This window comes from Lycorma delicatula, chromosome 3 (genome assembly GCF_047948215.1).
Source record: "Lycorma delicatula isolate Av1 chromosome 3, ASM4794821v1, whole genome shotgun sequence".
Taxonomy (NCBI): domain Eukaryota; kingdom Metazoa; phylum Arthropoda; class Insecta; order Hemiptera; family Fulgoridae; genus Lycorma; species Lycorma delicatula.
In genome coordinates this window covers 82,312,499-82,330,200 of record NC_134457.1, presented here as the reverse complement: position 1 = coordinate 82,330,200, position 17,702 = coordinate 82,312,499, and the positions used below count along the sequence as shown (strand labels likewise).

Sequence of the window (17,702 nt, the reverse complement as noted above, 5' to 3'; positions counted from 1 at the left end):
GAAGAAGACAACAATGATTTTGAATTACCTTCTAATAAGCCACATCTTATTTCACAAAGTGAATTAAATGACTTGGTTAGGGATTTAAATTTATAAACAAATCAAGCTGAACTGTTAGATCAAGACTGCAAGGTTGGGATTTACTTAAAAAAAACACAAAAATGTTGGGCTTTCGAAGCCAACAAAATGAACTTTGTCAGTACTTTATTGATGAAAATAATTTGGTTTATTGCACAAATATTGATAAGCTTATGTTGCACTTAAGACAAGATCATAAACCTGAAGACTGGCACCTTTTCATGGATTCATCCAAGTGTAGTTTAAAAGTGGTTCTACTCTACAATGGTAACAAATATCCTTTGATACCAATCGCTTATGTTATTAACTTGAAAGAGACATACAATGTGATGAAAGATGTTCTTGAAAAAATGAATTATAAAAAACATAGCAGGAATATATGTGGTGATTTGAAAACTATAACTATTTTGATAGGCATGCAGTTAGGCTATACTACTAAGTACATGTGTTTTCTTTGCGAGTTAGGGATAAACATTATATTACCACGCGATAACTTAATTCCAAATGGGAGAAATATTATTCATGAGCCCTCAGTTGAACCCAAAAAATATTTTCACCCCCTCACCATAACAAGCTAGGACTAATGAAAAATTTTGTAAAAGCAATGAAGAAGGATATTCCTGGATTTTTGAACATCAAGCAGAAATTTCCGAATGTAAATTAAGGAAAAATTAAAGAAGGAAAATTTGTTGGTCCTCAAATAAGAGAGTTGATCAAAGATGACGTACTTAACTCAATGTTAAATAATGTAGAAAGTGCAGCTTGAGGTTCATGTAAAGACGTTCCCAAAAATTTTCTCGGCAAACAAAAATCCGACAGTTACCATGATAATCATATTCTTACTTCATACAGATCTATCGGATATAATACGTCTTTGAAAATACATTTCCTTCACTCACATCTGGATTTTTTCCCGGGCAACCTCAGAGATGTAAGTGATGAACGTGGTAAACATTTCCACCAAGACATTTTGGTAATGGAAAGCCGCTATAAAGGGAAGTGGAATACTAACATGCTAGCTGACTACTGTTGGACATTAATTCGGGATGTGCCTGAGGCTATTTATAAAAGAAAAGCATCAGCGAAATCATTCTAACACAGGTATGACCATGCAAAATTATAAATTTGGTCGATTTTAACTGTATTTTTCCTTAATTTTTTTTGAAGCATAATTTATTTAAAACTAAGGGAGATAAAAAATTTGTATTTACAGATTTGTAATGTATGCCAAAAAGAAATCATATCACACTTAGAGAAACATTAAAAAAAATTTTTTTTGTTTATCAATGTAATTTGTGTAGCAGCAGCATTGTGTTTGTTATTCACTGTGTGGGCTGTTACACTGTCTTGCTGCAACCAGCAGTCGCATTCATCTTCTTTTAACAGCGCTATGAAGTCGCTTATAAATCTGCTTGTAGCGTTTAGATATTGTCATCTCCCCAAAAAATATTTAATCTGTTATTCTGTTCAGAGAAATTGCCAACCAAATTCCCCTCTTTTCTGGGTGTAATGTGACCTTGTTGTAAACCTGAGGGTTCTCTGCACATCAGTATAGATTGTTTTGGATTTGTATATTCATTTAGATGAAACTATGCCTCCTCACTAAAGAAAATGGTATGAAAGATCCAGATGTTGCAGTGAACAAAGTGCATTAACTGTTTGCAATAATTGGGCTTTTTTCATGATCAGGCTCTTGCAATTCCTGCTTGATGTGAATATGGTACAGATGTAATTTTAATTTATTTGTGGCCATGCAGAGATTTCCATACGACAATCCAATCTACTGAGATAGCTTTCTTATTGACTTTCTAGGTGATCATTCAAAGGCTGCATGGATACATTCTAGAAAAAAGTAATTTAAAACTGTTGGCCTGCAAACAGTTGACTGTAACTTTCACCTACACTATTGGTTTCTCTAAAACGAGTGACAATGAAAGAAATTATTGACCTATTGTTTGATCGAGGGAAGCTGCTGCAAATGCAAAGTATTTCTGTCACTTTAAAAACAATTGCAGTTTAAAATAACTCTTAAAGAATGAATGCATGTTGAAACTGCATAAAACGCTCGATAGTTTTTTGTAGCACACCTGCCACTGGCTGACAAAATAGGGAGAAATTACTTGATTGTTGTGTATACGTTATTGGTATGAGGTCAAGCATTACCATGCCACCTATCAGTACCAACCTAAAAGCCATTTTTCCACTTCAGTAAAATAAAATAATGAATTAAATTAATGAATCTAGGGTTGCGTAACTTTTCGCACACTTGAATCAAAATACTAAAACATCTGTTTTACAAGTCTCCAATAATTTATCTTCTTCAAGGGATTGGAACTAATAATTGCTTTTTTTTATTTTATGTATAAAATTGTTTTGGACAAATAAAAAAGACTAAATTTAATATATTTGCCCTAGTATTTCTTATGTGTTATGACTTAATTAAATCATCTAAGGTATACCTTAGATGTAGTTACATATAAGTAACTACATTCTTAGAAGTTACTTATAGTTATAGTTATACTTATAGTTACTTTTAAGTAACTGCAGTTACTTATAAGTAACTACAGCCTGTGATGAATAGAATAAAGATGATTACTTGGGGTCAAATAATTACCTGTATTTCAATGAGCTTGGGTTGCTGATATGCGATATGATATTGGGCTCAGTGAAAAGTCAATGGAACGCAACTACATTCCTCACTTTCCTTGATAATTACCTAATTGAATTATATGTTGACACAATGGTTGTACCATTGAAACTGTTTCATGCGTGCTTGCCTACAATTGTTTAGTTGTGCTATATAATAGACACATTCACCTTTTTTTGTAATTATAAAACTTTACCTGAAATAGTTGATTATCTTTATTATTTATTCTTTAGTCTGAGATATGGGATGTCCATAAACAGTTGTTGGGTTGTCAACAATATTTCTCCACATTTCCCTTGTTACTGGTAAATCAATTTGCCATTATTTATTTGAAAAAAAAAAATGTTTTAGCAGGTAATCTCTTCTTTAAAATCAGTTAAAAAATTTTGTCTTATTGATTTATTTGTTCTTATGTTTTAGAATGGATTGAATGCATTGCATTTGGCAGCTAAAGATGGTCACATTGAAATTGTTAAAGAGCTTTTGGAAAGAGGTTGTTCTGTGGATGCTGCTACAAAGAAAGGCAACACTGCTTTACATATTGCTGCTTTGGGTTAGTATAATTAATTATGTTAATTATTGATTTTATTTTCCTTAAGAATTTTGAAAAAAATTCCCTTACTTAAGTGAATTTTTATCATTGAGTAGGCGATACAAAAGGATGAATATATATATATATATAAAAATGGGCTGAAAACCTATTTCCAGGCTCTCTGGACATTCTACTGGACGGATGGGGCTTATTTTATTTTATTCTGCTTAGAATGATGTACAGATTTGTTATCAAGCATCACCGGACCCCAAACTTGAGATTTCTCTGACAATTTCTCAAAAAAATTCTCATTTATTACATGAAATTTTTGAAGTTATTACTTAGAGGAAAATCACTTTGAAGGTGTGTCAATGCTTGATGACATATCTCTGGATTATTCCGGGTAGATTAAAAAAAATCAGCCTGATGCTTCCAGTAGAACTTCTGGACAGATTGGAAATAGGTTTTGAACACACATTTTACTTGTGGTACAAAAGGAAAGCGAAAAAAAAGAAGTTTGGGAATGAGAGTGATATAAATGGCATAGGTTTTTAGCCGATTTTTAAAAATATACTACATTACTGTGTAATAATACTACAGAGCAGCATTGGTGTATTACGTTTTTAGATGATTTTTTAAAAATAAATAACATTACCTTGTAATAATAATGATGCGAGCAGCAAGGGGCCACTAGTAGATAATAACATGATTATGCAGGTAGTTATTCTAGGATTTTACTGATGTTTAAAAAGTGAATTTATGTGAAATTAAATAAACCATGTAGTGCAGAATCAGGAACGTATGTATAGCTTGTCTGTTTTTTCTATTACTTTTTCTGACAAAAATGTAATTAGAGATGATATGATAACTCTCAACCTTTCTCAAATTAAGGCTACTTTACATCCTCATGTTATCTTGTGATGTGTGGTTTTAATTCTAAAATTATATTATAATCTTTTGATTATGGGAGGACTAAACAGAGGACATTTTTTAAATCAGTGAAAGTTAATTGTCAGACAGTTTCATGTAGTATTTTACTAGAAGGTAGTAATAAGACAGGAAAGCCTGTCTTACTAGTTACTGTTATAGGGAAGCCTGAGACTGTATTAATTTCTTTTAGTCATTTTATTCTGGAGGTAAAGTAATGTATTACACTAGTTGTTAATTGGTCATTTTGTAGAAACAAGTTACTCCCATATTTCGGTTCCAATTACCCTTTATGATTTCAGTAGGATGGATACTTACTGGCTAAAAATAACATTACTAAATTGTATACTTTTGGTTGGCAATATTTATGTTTTGGTGGTTGATTGTCTTCCTCATTACTCATTCTCTTCCAATTTTACTATTGTCCAGAAACCTGTTTTCCATCCACGACCTACAGCTGTAGAGGTAAATCCATCCAGTCTTTCCATGCCTGGCTAGGACATATGTTTTACTTAGCTAAAACATATACATGTTGTGTTTTTATTTACCCTGCATCATAGTAGAATCTGATTTTTAAAAAAAAGTTTTAATGTGTATTAAAAAATTACAATATAAGCATTGCAATTGGTCCTATTAACTTGATATAATTAATAAAATTAGTATGAATTTATTATTAATCAACGTTATGTGTTGTTATCTACTATAAACTTAAAAGTAAGAATGACTTAATTAGTTTTCAGTATTTATATATAATAATTTTGTGTTTAATACATTTATAAAAAAGACGTTAATGAAAACAAACTCCTCTCAGTTCTTATAAAAATAGCAGTCAAGAAACAACTGAGTTAATCATATAACTTTTATTTTTATTTCTTGTTTTTTTCTGTTTTTTTTTTTTTTTTTAATTTATCTCCATTACAGATTATATGCATAACTATTTTATGTTTATAGATATACATAAAAAACATGTATATATATATATATATATATATATATATATGTATGTATATAAAATATACTCATATGTTAACCAGTGTTTTCTTTTTAAATATATTACAACCATATGTACAGTGTGATGTTTTGATACAGAATATCAATTTTCCCCCCTACTGGTTTTGACAACAAGACCAGTTACATACTGCACTGCAGTTTATTCAATTATAGTCTTCAAGTGGTTTTATTTTTTTAAGTTTTAGTGAAGCTCTCTAGACATTCTAGAAGGAAAAATAGCTAATTGGCTGTATCGTTTCAGTTGTAATTAGCTGCTTTCAATATAATTAAGTTGATACAAAACCATTCAAGTTTCGTGGTTTGGTATTAAGTGTAAAACAGAAGAAAAAGAACATATTGGTTGTATAATAACAGCTACATGGCATTAAAAAATAAGATATCAGCCAAAATTATGGGTCATTAAACATAATGATCCATGATTTTATTAACCAATAAAATACACATTTTACTGATATGACTGTAGACATACTTGGACGATGGACAGTAAATTTTAGCAGCAATTAGGTGGACTTTTACATTATGCTTAATAGTATCATCTACTTTAATTGCTTTTATAAATGTTTATATTTATGCTTCCATTTCCTGCTGTGTTCAGAATATATTTTATCATCGTATGATTGAAATTGTCACTTTGTGACAAATTATGGTGTAAATGTCATTTTCATTTTTGCAGGCGTAGCATATCGATGTTCATTAGCATTTGGATTAGTGAAGAAGGCAACAAGAAACTTCTTCACGCTTCATTTTCCCCGGTATTCTTGGCATTGGATGCATGTTGTACTTTAGCATGGATATGCCAATTTTGGGTGTGACTCGTGTCTTATGTCAGTTGCCTACTCCAGTTCCTCTTACTGTGTGTATCTTTCTTGGAGGTTTAGAAAAATAATTTTATTTAATTTCATTGAACCAATTTTTAAGTTTATTTATTAGTGCTTTTTGATTATTCTTGAAGTTTTTCCTTTCGGCTCTAATCATTTGATATTCCCATAGTTGTCTCCTGTTGGTTTAAACCCAAAATCTTTTTTTATTAATTAAAATGTACATTAATTTTACATTGATACTTACCTTACTCCTCTTTAATTGCTGCAGAATTCAAGAACATAAAAAAAAATCAATTGAGTTGAAATATGTTCATCAAAAATAAAATTTAGTTCTAGAAAAAATTCATTTTTAAAAAGGTATTCAAGTAACTTGTCCAGTCATGAACTATTATGGTTTTCATCTAAGAATAATGAATGTTATTCATCTTACTCAAAATAAATTGTGTGTGTCTGACTGATTCAGTGAGAATCCCAAGAAGTATATTAATTTATATTGAATACTGAATTCCTCTATGTAATTCTTAATACATTTATTTTTATCATCATTCCATTTATAACTTAAGCCACATTTTAAAACAAGATGTGATCTAAGAAAAAGGGTCTTGTGAATTAACTACTCTAAATTTCTTTCTACTGATTGCTAAATATCCTTTCAGCATGTGGCTTAAATGTAGACTAGTTTGTTGTATCGCTTTTTTATTTAGATTTCCTGTATTGTACTCAGTACAGACGGTTTGAAGGCATGTTTTTCATCTGGTAACCACATGTAATTGTCATATTATTGTATGTAATTGTGAATATAGAGCATTAAAAGAAGCATATTATTGTATGTAATTGTGAATATAGAGCATTAAAAGAAGCATAAGTTAAACAAGTTGACTATTTTTCTATTTGTATTGGAAGGCATTAATTAACTTTTTGTTGTTTTTTCCTTTGTCATTTCTATGTTGTGATGGTCCACAGAATTGTTTCAACATTTTTTTTTTTAGTTTCGTAATTTGATGGTATCTTCTTTATATTACGCATTCTTTTTTTATATTTCATTGCAGCTGGACAAGAAGAGGTAGCTAGAATATTGGTTGAACTCGGAGCAGGAGTTAATATGCAGTCACTTAATGGATTTACTCCTTTGTACATGGCTGCTCAAGAAAATCATGATGGTGTCGTTAAATTCCTTTTAAGCAAAGGAGCTAACCAAACATTAACAACTGAGGTATAATTGTGGTTTTCTTTTATTACCTAGCAAATTAGTCTTAAACATATAGTATTTATGAAGAACTAGATGTTGGTGAATATTTTCTACAAATACTTGATTGCTTGAAATCATGAATGTGTTGAATACTACATTCAACAGATAGCATAGAATATTTTACTTCAACACACACACACACATCACTATTTATAAATTAACTTCTGGTCAAGCAATATATACAAAATAAATTGAATAAATATACTATATACAAAAGTCACTTACATACTTCTTGTCACACTCCCTCTCATAATTCAAGCACTTGTACCATAACAAGTTCTTTGACCCTCTTCAAAGAACAGAGCCTCTAAAGTGCAATGCACTGATTCATTTGTTGATTCCATCCATGATGTCATCTTGCTTTTGAAGTACTGAGTAGACAGTTATTTCTTTAATTTTGTGAACAGATGAAAATCAGGTAGTGCCAAATCAGGGCTGTGGGGTATAGTCAAAAATGGGAGTGCCATACATATCTCTAGGTTAGCTTCCCACAGCAGTGCGGTAGGAGTATTTTCCATTAGGTAAACTAATGATGTCGGTTAAAACAAAGCAACCGCATCAAGGAAATCCCACATGGTCCGACAATGCGGCTCTCACCACATTGACTCACTGCTTGTGAGTGGCCAATTTTCCCATGACCTCTAAGTTCCAGGGTGGCCGGGTCTCTGGGTCCCCCAAGAGCAGTGCAGTCAAACATCAGATTTTCATTTGGATTTCATCTGGATCTCCCCGCAGACGCACAACTCATCAGCTGCCAGGCGGAACCGAAACAGATATTGGTTTAAATTAACATAGTTGGTGAGCACCTGGGCACCCATTACCCTTAAAAATAAACTTGAGGCTTACCATCCCCCCCAGACTCTGTATAAATTTATACAAGGATCTTTCCTTAGTCATGGTGTGCCATTCCAGCTTCCATGCCTCCATCGTAAGACTCTGCAGCCTCTTCCGCAGGCGGGAGATGGGCAACTGAACGAAATTTAGATCAGGTGCATTGTGATCACCATTTTGCTTTGGTACTTCCCCAGCTCGAAACCAGATCCCAAATACCTCGGCCTCTTCAAAATTTCCACATGGCTGCCCAAACTTTCAGCACTAAATCGATTGAGAGAGCCATTCCCAATATGATGGTAGCCTTGTAGAAGTTATTTTAAAAACACAGTGGATACAATTAAGGCTCTGCACTGGGCACGCCTCAAATTTTTAAGAAGTGCTCTATTCATATCCAACCTATGCACCAAAGTGGGCACTGTGTATGAAGTCATGCTTTTGAAAACACCTTGTACACCATGTAGATTTGACAGCTCAACAATCCATAGTCTTTCCAAGCAATCCTCCTAAGTTTGTGCATCACTGAGACGGTGTCCGCTGCTACTTGCTTAATGTGGTTGCTAAATAGCAAGTTCTCATTTAACAAAACACCTAGTTACTTATGAACTCTCACTCAGCTGATTACACAACCTTTATAGTTAATGTGGGGGTTCCGACTGTACAATAATTTGTCTGCACGCTGGAGATGCATGTACTTCATCTTGGGCACAGAAATCCTTATATTTTGCATGTCCATCCAGCCCTCTGCAGATGACAAAGCCGCATGGGCACGATCTTCTAGCTACCGTTGTGAGTTACTATGAACTAATAGGAGACAGTCATCGGTGAAAGCCTGGACCGTGGCCCCTGCTGGGAATGTCAGTTCCAGAAATCCGTGTAAAGACCAGGTTCCACAGCAAGGGACTGAGAACAGAACCCTGCGAGCTTCCCCTGGTGATGGATTTTTCCACACCGGTGTGCATCTTTTAACAGAGCTCTGCTGTTAGACAAGTAGTCATGTACTACAGCCTGTAGGGCTATGGAAACATTGTGGCTTTCCAACTCATAGAGGACTGAACTCTAACACAAGGAAGGAAATGCTGGCTTTATGTTAATAAATTGTAAAACATATTTAAAGTTGGCACTTTCCATCTCAAAAAGAGCATTTAAGATGCAATCCTTGGTGCCAACCCCTTTCATGAAGCCATACTCCCCTCGATTCAGAAAACAGTTCATATCGATGTTTTCCCAGAGCCGTTCCACAACCAGCCTTTCCAGTAACTTACCAATAACCGGCAAGAGGCTGATGGGTTGATAAATACTGACCTCACTAGGATCCTTTCCTGATTTTAAGAGCACCCTCACCAAAGCCACCTTCTAGCAAGCCGGAAAGCAGCCCCAGCTAAGGCAGCTTGAGAACAGTCTGCCAAGTGGCTCGCTTGTGACAGGTAGCAGATGATAGAAAATATCCGGGTCAAGTTGGTCAATACCTGGTGCCTTTCTCAGTGTCATTCGAGAAACCACTCGGTTTATATGAATGGGATACATAGCCCGCATGCCAGGGAATGGTGTCTCACCCGCCCTGATGTTGATTATTACTTCACCCTCCAAAACATCTGGAAACAGAGTATCCAGAAATGCCTGGTAAGTCGCCACAGATGTTAAAGTGTGGTCTCGACCACCAAACCCACATCGAACACTGGACAGTACATGCAATGGCTTTGGCTGGTAACATGACTTCATGAGTTGCCAGGAGTTGCTCTTCAACTCATGCATGGAGTCTTGCCAAAACTTGGGTTTAACTTCCTTGATGGCATGAACATACTCGTTACGGGTGCACCGATAGATCCACAGATGCTCAGTGTGCACATCGTCGACTAGGAATAAATATCAACGTTGTCCTGTTACGGGACAACGCTGATATTTATTCCTAGCGGACCTAACTCTTGCGCGCAGCTCACTATGGTCAGAGGACCACCACTTTTTCTTGGGTCTTCACCTGCATCTAACAGACAGCTGTCCAGAAGCAGTGGTCATGATGACTCCAGGCACTCTCTGATCAGCTGGCCACCACTTAAGCGTCTGTCCATTGGCTGAGGCTGCCGTAGGATCCTATCGCAGCCAGTATTGATGGTCTCTCTGAATCGCTCAGCAAGTATTTCCATCTCCTCTCTGTTCTTCATGTGCCATTCCAACCCCTGCAAGGCAGCTGCGCACTTGCACCACAGCCTGTGCTGATTCAGGCTCCTTAGGTTATAGTGACCCAAATCTGGAGCTAGTAGACCATCTCCATAAATGATCTCATAGGTTATAAGCCTATGAGATCACTCACACTGGCCTCGGGCCAGACAGTCCAACTACTTGAACTTCGCAGCAAGTTGCCCATCACCAAAGTGTTAGTCTCTATAGAAGTTAGATCAAATTCAAGAAAATTAGTGGGTGTAAGTATGTTTGAAGTTTTGATTATTACGAGGTATATTCATAAAGTAAGGGCCGTCGGCTTATATTTAAATATTAGTGGGTCTGAATGCAGTGTCACGCATGCAGGGCCATCTATCTGCTATTTAGGAAGCCACTGCAGTTGTTGTTTTGATTTAGTAGTTTTTTGCCTGCTGGTGAATGTAGATTGCAATGTCCGCGACAATTGTTTCTCCCACCAGTTGTGAAGTGCGTGCTGTGATTTGATTTTTGTGTGCAAATGGATCTTCAGCTGCTGAAATTTATCAGGAGTTGTGCCTAGAATATGGACCTGCAGTAATGAGTGAAGGAAGGTTAGACAAGGTTTTTTTGCACATTTTGTAGTTTAAGAAGTTTGTTAAGCCAGTGATGAATTGCTAGAGGTACAGTGAACAGTATCCAATAAAAAAACATATACGTAAGAGTTTTTAAGTGAGGGTACATATGTGGGTATTTGGTAACTGTTATTCAGATTGTTCTGTTAGATTATGTAAAAAAGAAGAATCACTTTTCATTTTTTGTCAGTATATAATAAGTATTTTTCTATTCTCGATGAAAATTATTGTATAAAAGTTTCTTTCTGTTCTGTTCTAGATTTATATATTAGTTATTAAAATTATGTTAATAATAATAAAATTAATAATATTGTTTTATCTAGTTTGTATTATAAATTATTTGTTTTTAGATGCAAATGTCTAGGACTATATTATTTATTCTAGTAATTAAACTTAAATATTTTAATTATAATCTTATAATTATTATCAATTTCCATTGTCTATTACTTATCATTTAAACAATCTGTAGAGTCGTAATATGGACAAAAATGTATGAACATTATTATTTATTTTATATGTTTATAGACCTACTGAGGGTATATTATTAGGCTGAATATTGGTAGCTTTTATATTCATTATTATTTTTATTTATTATTTTGTTCATTCATTACTGTAGCCGTTGTTTATTTCCTAGTAAGTTTATATGCAAGTGTTATATTTACATTAGTTCAATCAGCTATAGCAGAATAAATTTACATTAATTTTCATCTGATTTTAGTTTATCTTTAAAAAGTTTATATTAAATATTATTTTACCAACTTGTTTATAATAAAGTTTTTTTTTATATACAAATAAGAATAAGTTTACCTATTGAAGATTCATAATCATCTGATACTATTTTTTTTTTAATAATTTTTCAAGAAAATTAATTTTTTTAAGATTTCAGGATTAAAATATTTCTCAATTATTTTTTTTTCTACCTAATATGACAAGTTATACAGAGTGGCCCAGAAAATGTTGATCAGACTGAAGAAACTGATTCAGGATATCTAAATGAAAAAAAAAAAATTGTTGATGGGGACATATGCCTGCTCTAGTTTTCCTTTGTTGCGTGCGGATATTTTTTTAATTTTCTGTAAAAATCTATTTCTTAAGAATGGATTGAGATATTTTAATGAAATTTGGTATAGATGTGTTTTACAACATCATTTACTATAAAATAAATAAATTTGAAATCTTCTTTTTGAAAATTCCAAAGTGGCAGCTATTTAAATTTTTGAATCATTAATAGCTCTGTAAATATTAGTTTTATCAAATTATATTTTAGATAAAATGTTAAGCTTTTTATTATGAACAAAATGACATCTCATTTCATCAAATCTGTTGATAAATAGCTGAGATATGGGTGAAATTATTGAAGTTGATTGTAAAAGTTGTGCGATCTTGAAAATTTTTCACCTGTTTTCGCTTACTAGCAGTAGAAATTATTATTAATTATTTTTAATTCATTAGCTGAAATGGATGATTCACTGATAAAAAAACACTTAATGATTTCATTTATTCCTTGATTTTTCAAAAATGGAATCAGGATATTTTTAGAAATTTTGTGAAGTACGTTTATGCAGTTGTTATTGTGTGATTAAATTAAATGGGTTAATTTTTCTAGCGTTGGTATTATATACTAAAATTAAAGCAGACTGTGAATTTTCATTTGAAAGTTATATAAAAAACTGAAATAACAAGACCTGTAAAGGTCATGGTAAAGTCTCTTATCAATAGTTTTTTATTGTTTCTTGAATAGACTGACTTAGTTCATTGTTAAAACATTATGATTGGCTGTTGTGTTATAAAGAGTTATTGCTGATTAAAAGAAATGATTGAATAAATATCATTTATTCAGTCATTATTCACATTAATAAAGCACAACTTTATTAATGTAATATTTTTAAAATATACCTTCAGTTCCTAATAGATAATATAATTAACAAAAACAATTTTTTTTTTTTTTTTTTTTTTTTTTTTTTTTTTTTTTTTTTATATGTTTTGGTAATTTTTAAATTTTATGTGTTTATGTACATTTAAATAATACACTAATAACTTTTATTTTATAGAGTAGATTCCAGTCACATATCTTAACAGTATGGACTAACTATTCATTCATCTACTAATTTTGTGTGTAGTTGATTCATATCTTTGACCTTGGACTTTTAAATGTATGTTTGACATAAATGGTTCTATCACGTTATAAATTAAATTTCATGTAATTTATTAACCTTGTTATCAGTATCAGAATTGTGTTTATTACTTTTTATTCGTGTCTGATTCATAACTGCAGATAAATGAATGTAAACAAAAGTGAAATAAGAAATTAGCGTAAATTAATCATTCTTTGTTCAGTCACTTTTGTTTCTCATGTATGATTCTTAGTCATTTGTTAATTTATTGTCATTTTTGGGTATGATGTAATAGTTAGAGAACAGCAGAGTTATGATTACTATGGTATTCTTACAAAATATTTGTCCAAGGACTTTATTGTATTGTGCTTTCATTAAAGATTGATTTGCATTCAGTTATTGTTTTATTTTACTGAAATGACCTCATTAATTCCTCATAGTTATTTTGTGTTCAAGATCAATTTATTTATGTAAAATGTATTATTTCTTATTAAATAGTATGGAATCATGGATATATGCTTTAGTTGTTTTTAATAATATCTAAAAAAACAAATCTAAAATATAATGTACTACAGATGATGCCATTGCCCTATAAAGCAGTATTGCTCTCTTTGTTTAATGTAGTAAGATTTGAGTTTTGTATATATTATTAAACCACAATTTAATGTATATTGCAAATTATTATTGAAGTCTCTTTCAGTCACATTCAGGAAGAATATACAATCTTTTCCATTATCTGCCTACCAGTACATTAATTAACTTTTAAGTCATTGTAAATATTAATATTTTACCTTTACTCAGAAGGCTAGTAGGGCACAATATCTGCCAAAATATTTTCTAACATGTCCTCTCCTTATGGTATTGATGCCACATAAACTTGCACAATTAAAAAAAAGTCATGGACCAGTGCATACTGCAATGGGCTTTGTTGTGTTGCATCACAAGCCACCATGTCTTTCTACTTCTCTGTATGCACACCAGAGTTTGTGTATAAAAAGGTATATTTACATACAACAGTTTGATGGGGATAACTGTGTTTTTGATGGGAGTTGTATGTTTTTCATTCCTCTATATAATTGTCATCTCTGTAGAATACATTCTTTGACGATGGGTAACAACTAAGCTTCTGTTTGGTCCTCAACAACAATTAAAATATTACCGTGTTGTATTTAAAACACCTCCAAACACCCACTGTTGTAATAATGCATGGCCAGTATTGTTGTTATGCTACAAAAATTGGCTGTCATCAATTTCCATAGTTTTTCTGGGACCATTTATTTGTATTTGATTTTTCAATAGGTCGTTAGTGCACACTTCATGCTTACAATTAAATCAGTCACAACCACATTGTTATGGTTAATTTCCAACTCCTGCTCTCAAAACTGTCTTGTTTGTTTCTTAGACCAGCACTAGAAGAAAACAACATTTTCAGGAAAGGCAATTTAGAGTCTTGTCAAGTACGTATCTTGTTATAACTTGTTGTATTCTTCACACTCACTTTTATAACAACACCATCTCTTATATCCATTGAAGTGCCATTAATATAACAGTTTTAATGAATCACAAATGACTCCCAAAAATAATATTTGTCATTTTCAAAAATAACAAAAACCCATTCCACAGTTACCAAATAAAGTGACAAGTGAAATGGTTCTATTTTGTCTTCTTCACTGAGCTGAATAAACTTGTATACATCAATATACCAAGCTTCAGTCCTAAAAATGACACCATCTGGTTTACCAGAAGGATTGGTGGAATACTGAACAACATTTCTGAGTAAGCAAACTTGGCTGGTGCCTTTGTATCCTTAATTAATAAATTTCTATAATAACTCATCTAAGTCATGTTATTCTTTAATATTTTTAAAAAAAAATTTCTAAATGTTAATCCGTATGAAAAGTACAATTGTGATAATTTAAGCAGAAATTAGATTTTTTTAAATTGTTACACGATGATTGTAATATGATATTATTAATTAAAAGTAAACATTTTTTTCTGATATACTCTTACCAAGAAGGTGTTGAAAAAACTAAGATAATAAAGTTACATTAGAAATGTCTACAAAATAATCAGTGCTAACTGACTGGTAGTGGATATTTATTAATTATTAATTCACATGTTAAAAGCTCTTAAAGGTAATTTTAATTTTAAGAAATTCTCATGTATAGTATATATACTATATGTATATTGGTATATTTGTATACTTACAAATTCCAGTTCCATTATTTCAGATGAATATCTGGGGTAGTAGACATCTGACATTTATTTTTCTTATTAAAATTTAGAGTGAGAGACTCCTAATGTAACATTTAAATTTGTTTGTTGTACTCTTTTTAACCAGATCTGTACTATTAATTTTATATCATCAACTGATATTCTGCCTGTTGGCAGGTTCCTGATGCCACTATTGTCTCTGTCTGTTTCTGTTCCATGCTTTTTTTCTTCTCATCGTAATTTTCATTACCCATTATGTCATTTATTAACTTTCTAGCTCTTCTTTTTTCAGCTTTTACAGAGCCTTTAAGAATTTCATTTATTATTTCTTTTCTCTAATTAAATGCCCAACCCGCTTTCTTTTCCTTTTTCATATAGTCATCAATATTGTTCTATCTTCATTTATTCTTCTTTAATCTTTTATATATATATATATTTTTTTTAAATTTTTATAACAAACCATGTTCTGTTTCACAATTAATAAAATAAGGATAATTAAAAAAAAAATTCTTTAACATTTAAATAATATGTAAAGTCTTTGCATAAAGCTATTTCTTAAATATTCTATAATAATTTAATTATTCAAAGAAACAAGACTAAACAGAATGTGTTGCATAATCTTTTCTAAACCAGTTGATGAGAGAAAGCAGAAAAATCTATGGGAGACAAAGTTTTTATATATATAAAACAGATATACAGATATATATATATGTATATAATTTATATAAAAACAGATTTCTTTTATGTTTTTAAGTAAATTTATATATATATATACATAAATTTTATATATAAAATTATATATATATATATACACATGTGTATATACTGCTATTTAAATTACAAATTCTCTATTTTTTATAAAGTTTAATTGTAATAATGTTTTATTATTAAAATATGAATATTAACAATAAAATACATACAGTAAGCTATCCTGAATGGATATTGGTATAAAATACCTAGTTATATTTAATTTTTTTCAAAATGAGAATAAATAACCAAATGCACATTTTCATTTTAAACAGTCATCAATAATTAATTTTAAATCCATTATTTAACAATTGGCTATAAAATAAAAAATCAGTGTGATAAAAAACTAATAAAAACATATTTATGAAGTAATATAAGAATAGTTGTTTTAACCCGTGAACTTTTATTTTTTTAATTCCGTGTGGCATCTGATGATGAGTATCTAAAACAATTGAAATGTGTTTTAGTTTTTTATTTGCATTTGTGTAAATAGTGCTTGAACTCTTCACTGTTTTTATAAAGATGTAATTTTTTAATTTTAATTCTTTAAAATGAACGTAAGTATTTCTAGTTATAATTCATCAGTTTAGTTTTATGTGTTTTTCTTTATAATTTTTCTTTCTTGGCATCATAGCTCTAGAGCTGTGCTGCAGTTAGGAAGGTATGGTAATTAGTCAACAAATGGGTGTGGTTTTTTTTTTGCATTTATTGATGTTTCATGATTCTGGGACCCCAAAAAACAAAAAAAAGGTGGGGGTAATGTTTTTATGTACATATGTATGTGTGTTGGTGTGTTTGAAGTTTAATAACTTTTGACTGGATAAATTGATTTTGATGAAATTTTATAGAGAGACTCATATGTATGGAGCAGTTTGTTGATAAAAAAAAAAAAATATCTTCAATATCTTCATGGGGGTGGGGGAGAGTTTTGGAAGTCGGTTTTCTCAAAACTTGCAAACGTAAGTTTGCAAGTGGTTTGCAAAAGTAGTTTGCAAAATGTGGTTTATAACCCCACATTATATTTTTTTAGAAATGCTAAGATAAGTAAGCACATGTACTAATCTCAGTACATGCGTGCTTACTTATCCACTTCTAAAAAAATTTTGCTCTGAAATTCCCGTTCCCAAAAATTGAAAAAGTTTTCTTATTATTTGTAACATATGTTTTAACCAGATTTTTTTAATGTCTACTTAAGCATAATTGTAATGCAACAAACCTAAAAAAAATATTTTGGTGACTATACTGAGGGTGTGGGAGCCGATCAAAGTTTAATGAATTTTTAAAAGTTTTTTAGGTGTATCTAAACTATATATTATTAAAAGTTTAAATAATAAAATTTATTATCTTTAAACATTTATTTTCATTATTTTTATTGTGATTTTTTATTTCTTTTGTTTGCTTTACTTTTTTTGTTTATTTGTGTGGGTATGAATCAATGAATATGTTAAATCCATTTTTATATGCTAGGAATTTTATTATTATGTTAAATTTTTATATATGATCAGGTGATCATATATAAAAAGGTGGTGGTATCACTTACATATTACAAGGTTGTAATGTAAATGTGTTAGGTAAGTTTATGAATTCTGCCCTAAAATGTATTATTATAGTATTTAAATACATGTATTATATAGTATCTAAAGTGAAGTTTAGTTTGTGATTTTTATCTTTATGCAGCTTAAGAGCTACCCTCATTTTCTTATGTCTCTTATTAGCATAACACTGTCATCAGTATGTCCATTATTTTGCAGCTGTGCTTG

The 17,702-nt window shown here is 31.3% G+C and overlaps 1 protein-coding gene across 6 annotated transcripts in view; it reads left to right on the top strand.

Moving 5' to 3' along the window:
• The window catches only part of LOC142321739 (uncharacterized), a 448,717-nt gene that overhangs the window by 287,822 nt on the left and 143,193 nt on the right, over positions 1-17,702 (top strand). For all 6 annotated transcript variants that reach the window (XM_075360075.1, XM_075360074.1, XM_075360072.1 and 3 more), the window contains exons 3-4: positions 3,146-3,278; positions 7,066-7,229. In XM_075360075.1, the coding sequence (XP_075216190.1) occupies positions 3,146-3,278; positions 7,066-7,229 (297 nt within the window). The remainder of the gene's footprint in view (positions 1-3,145; positions 3,279-7,065; positions 7,230-17,702) is intronic.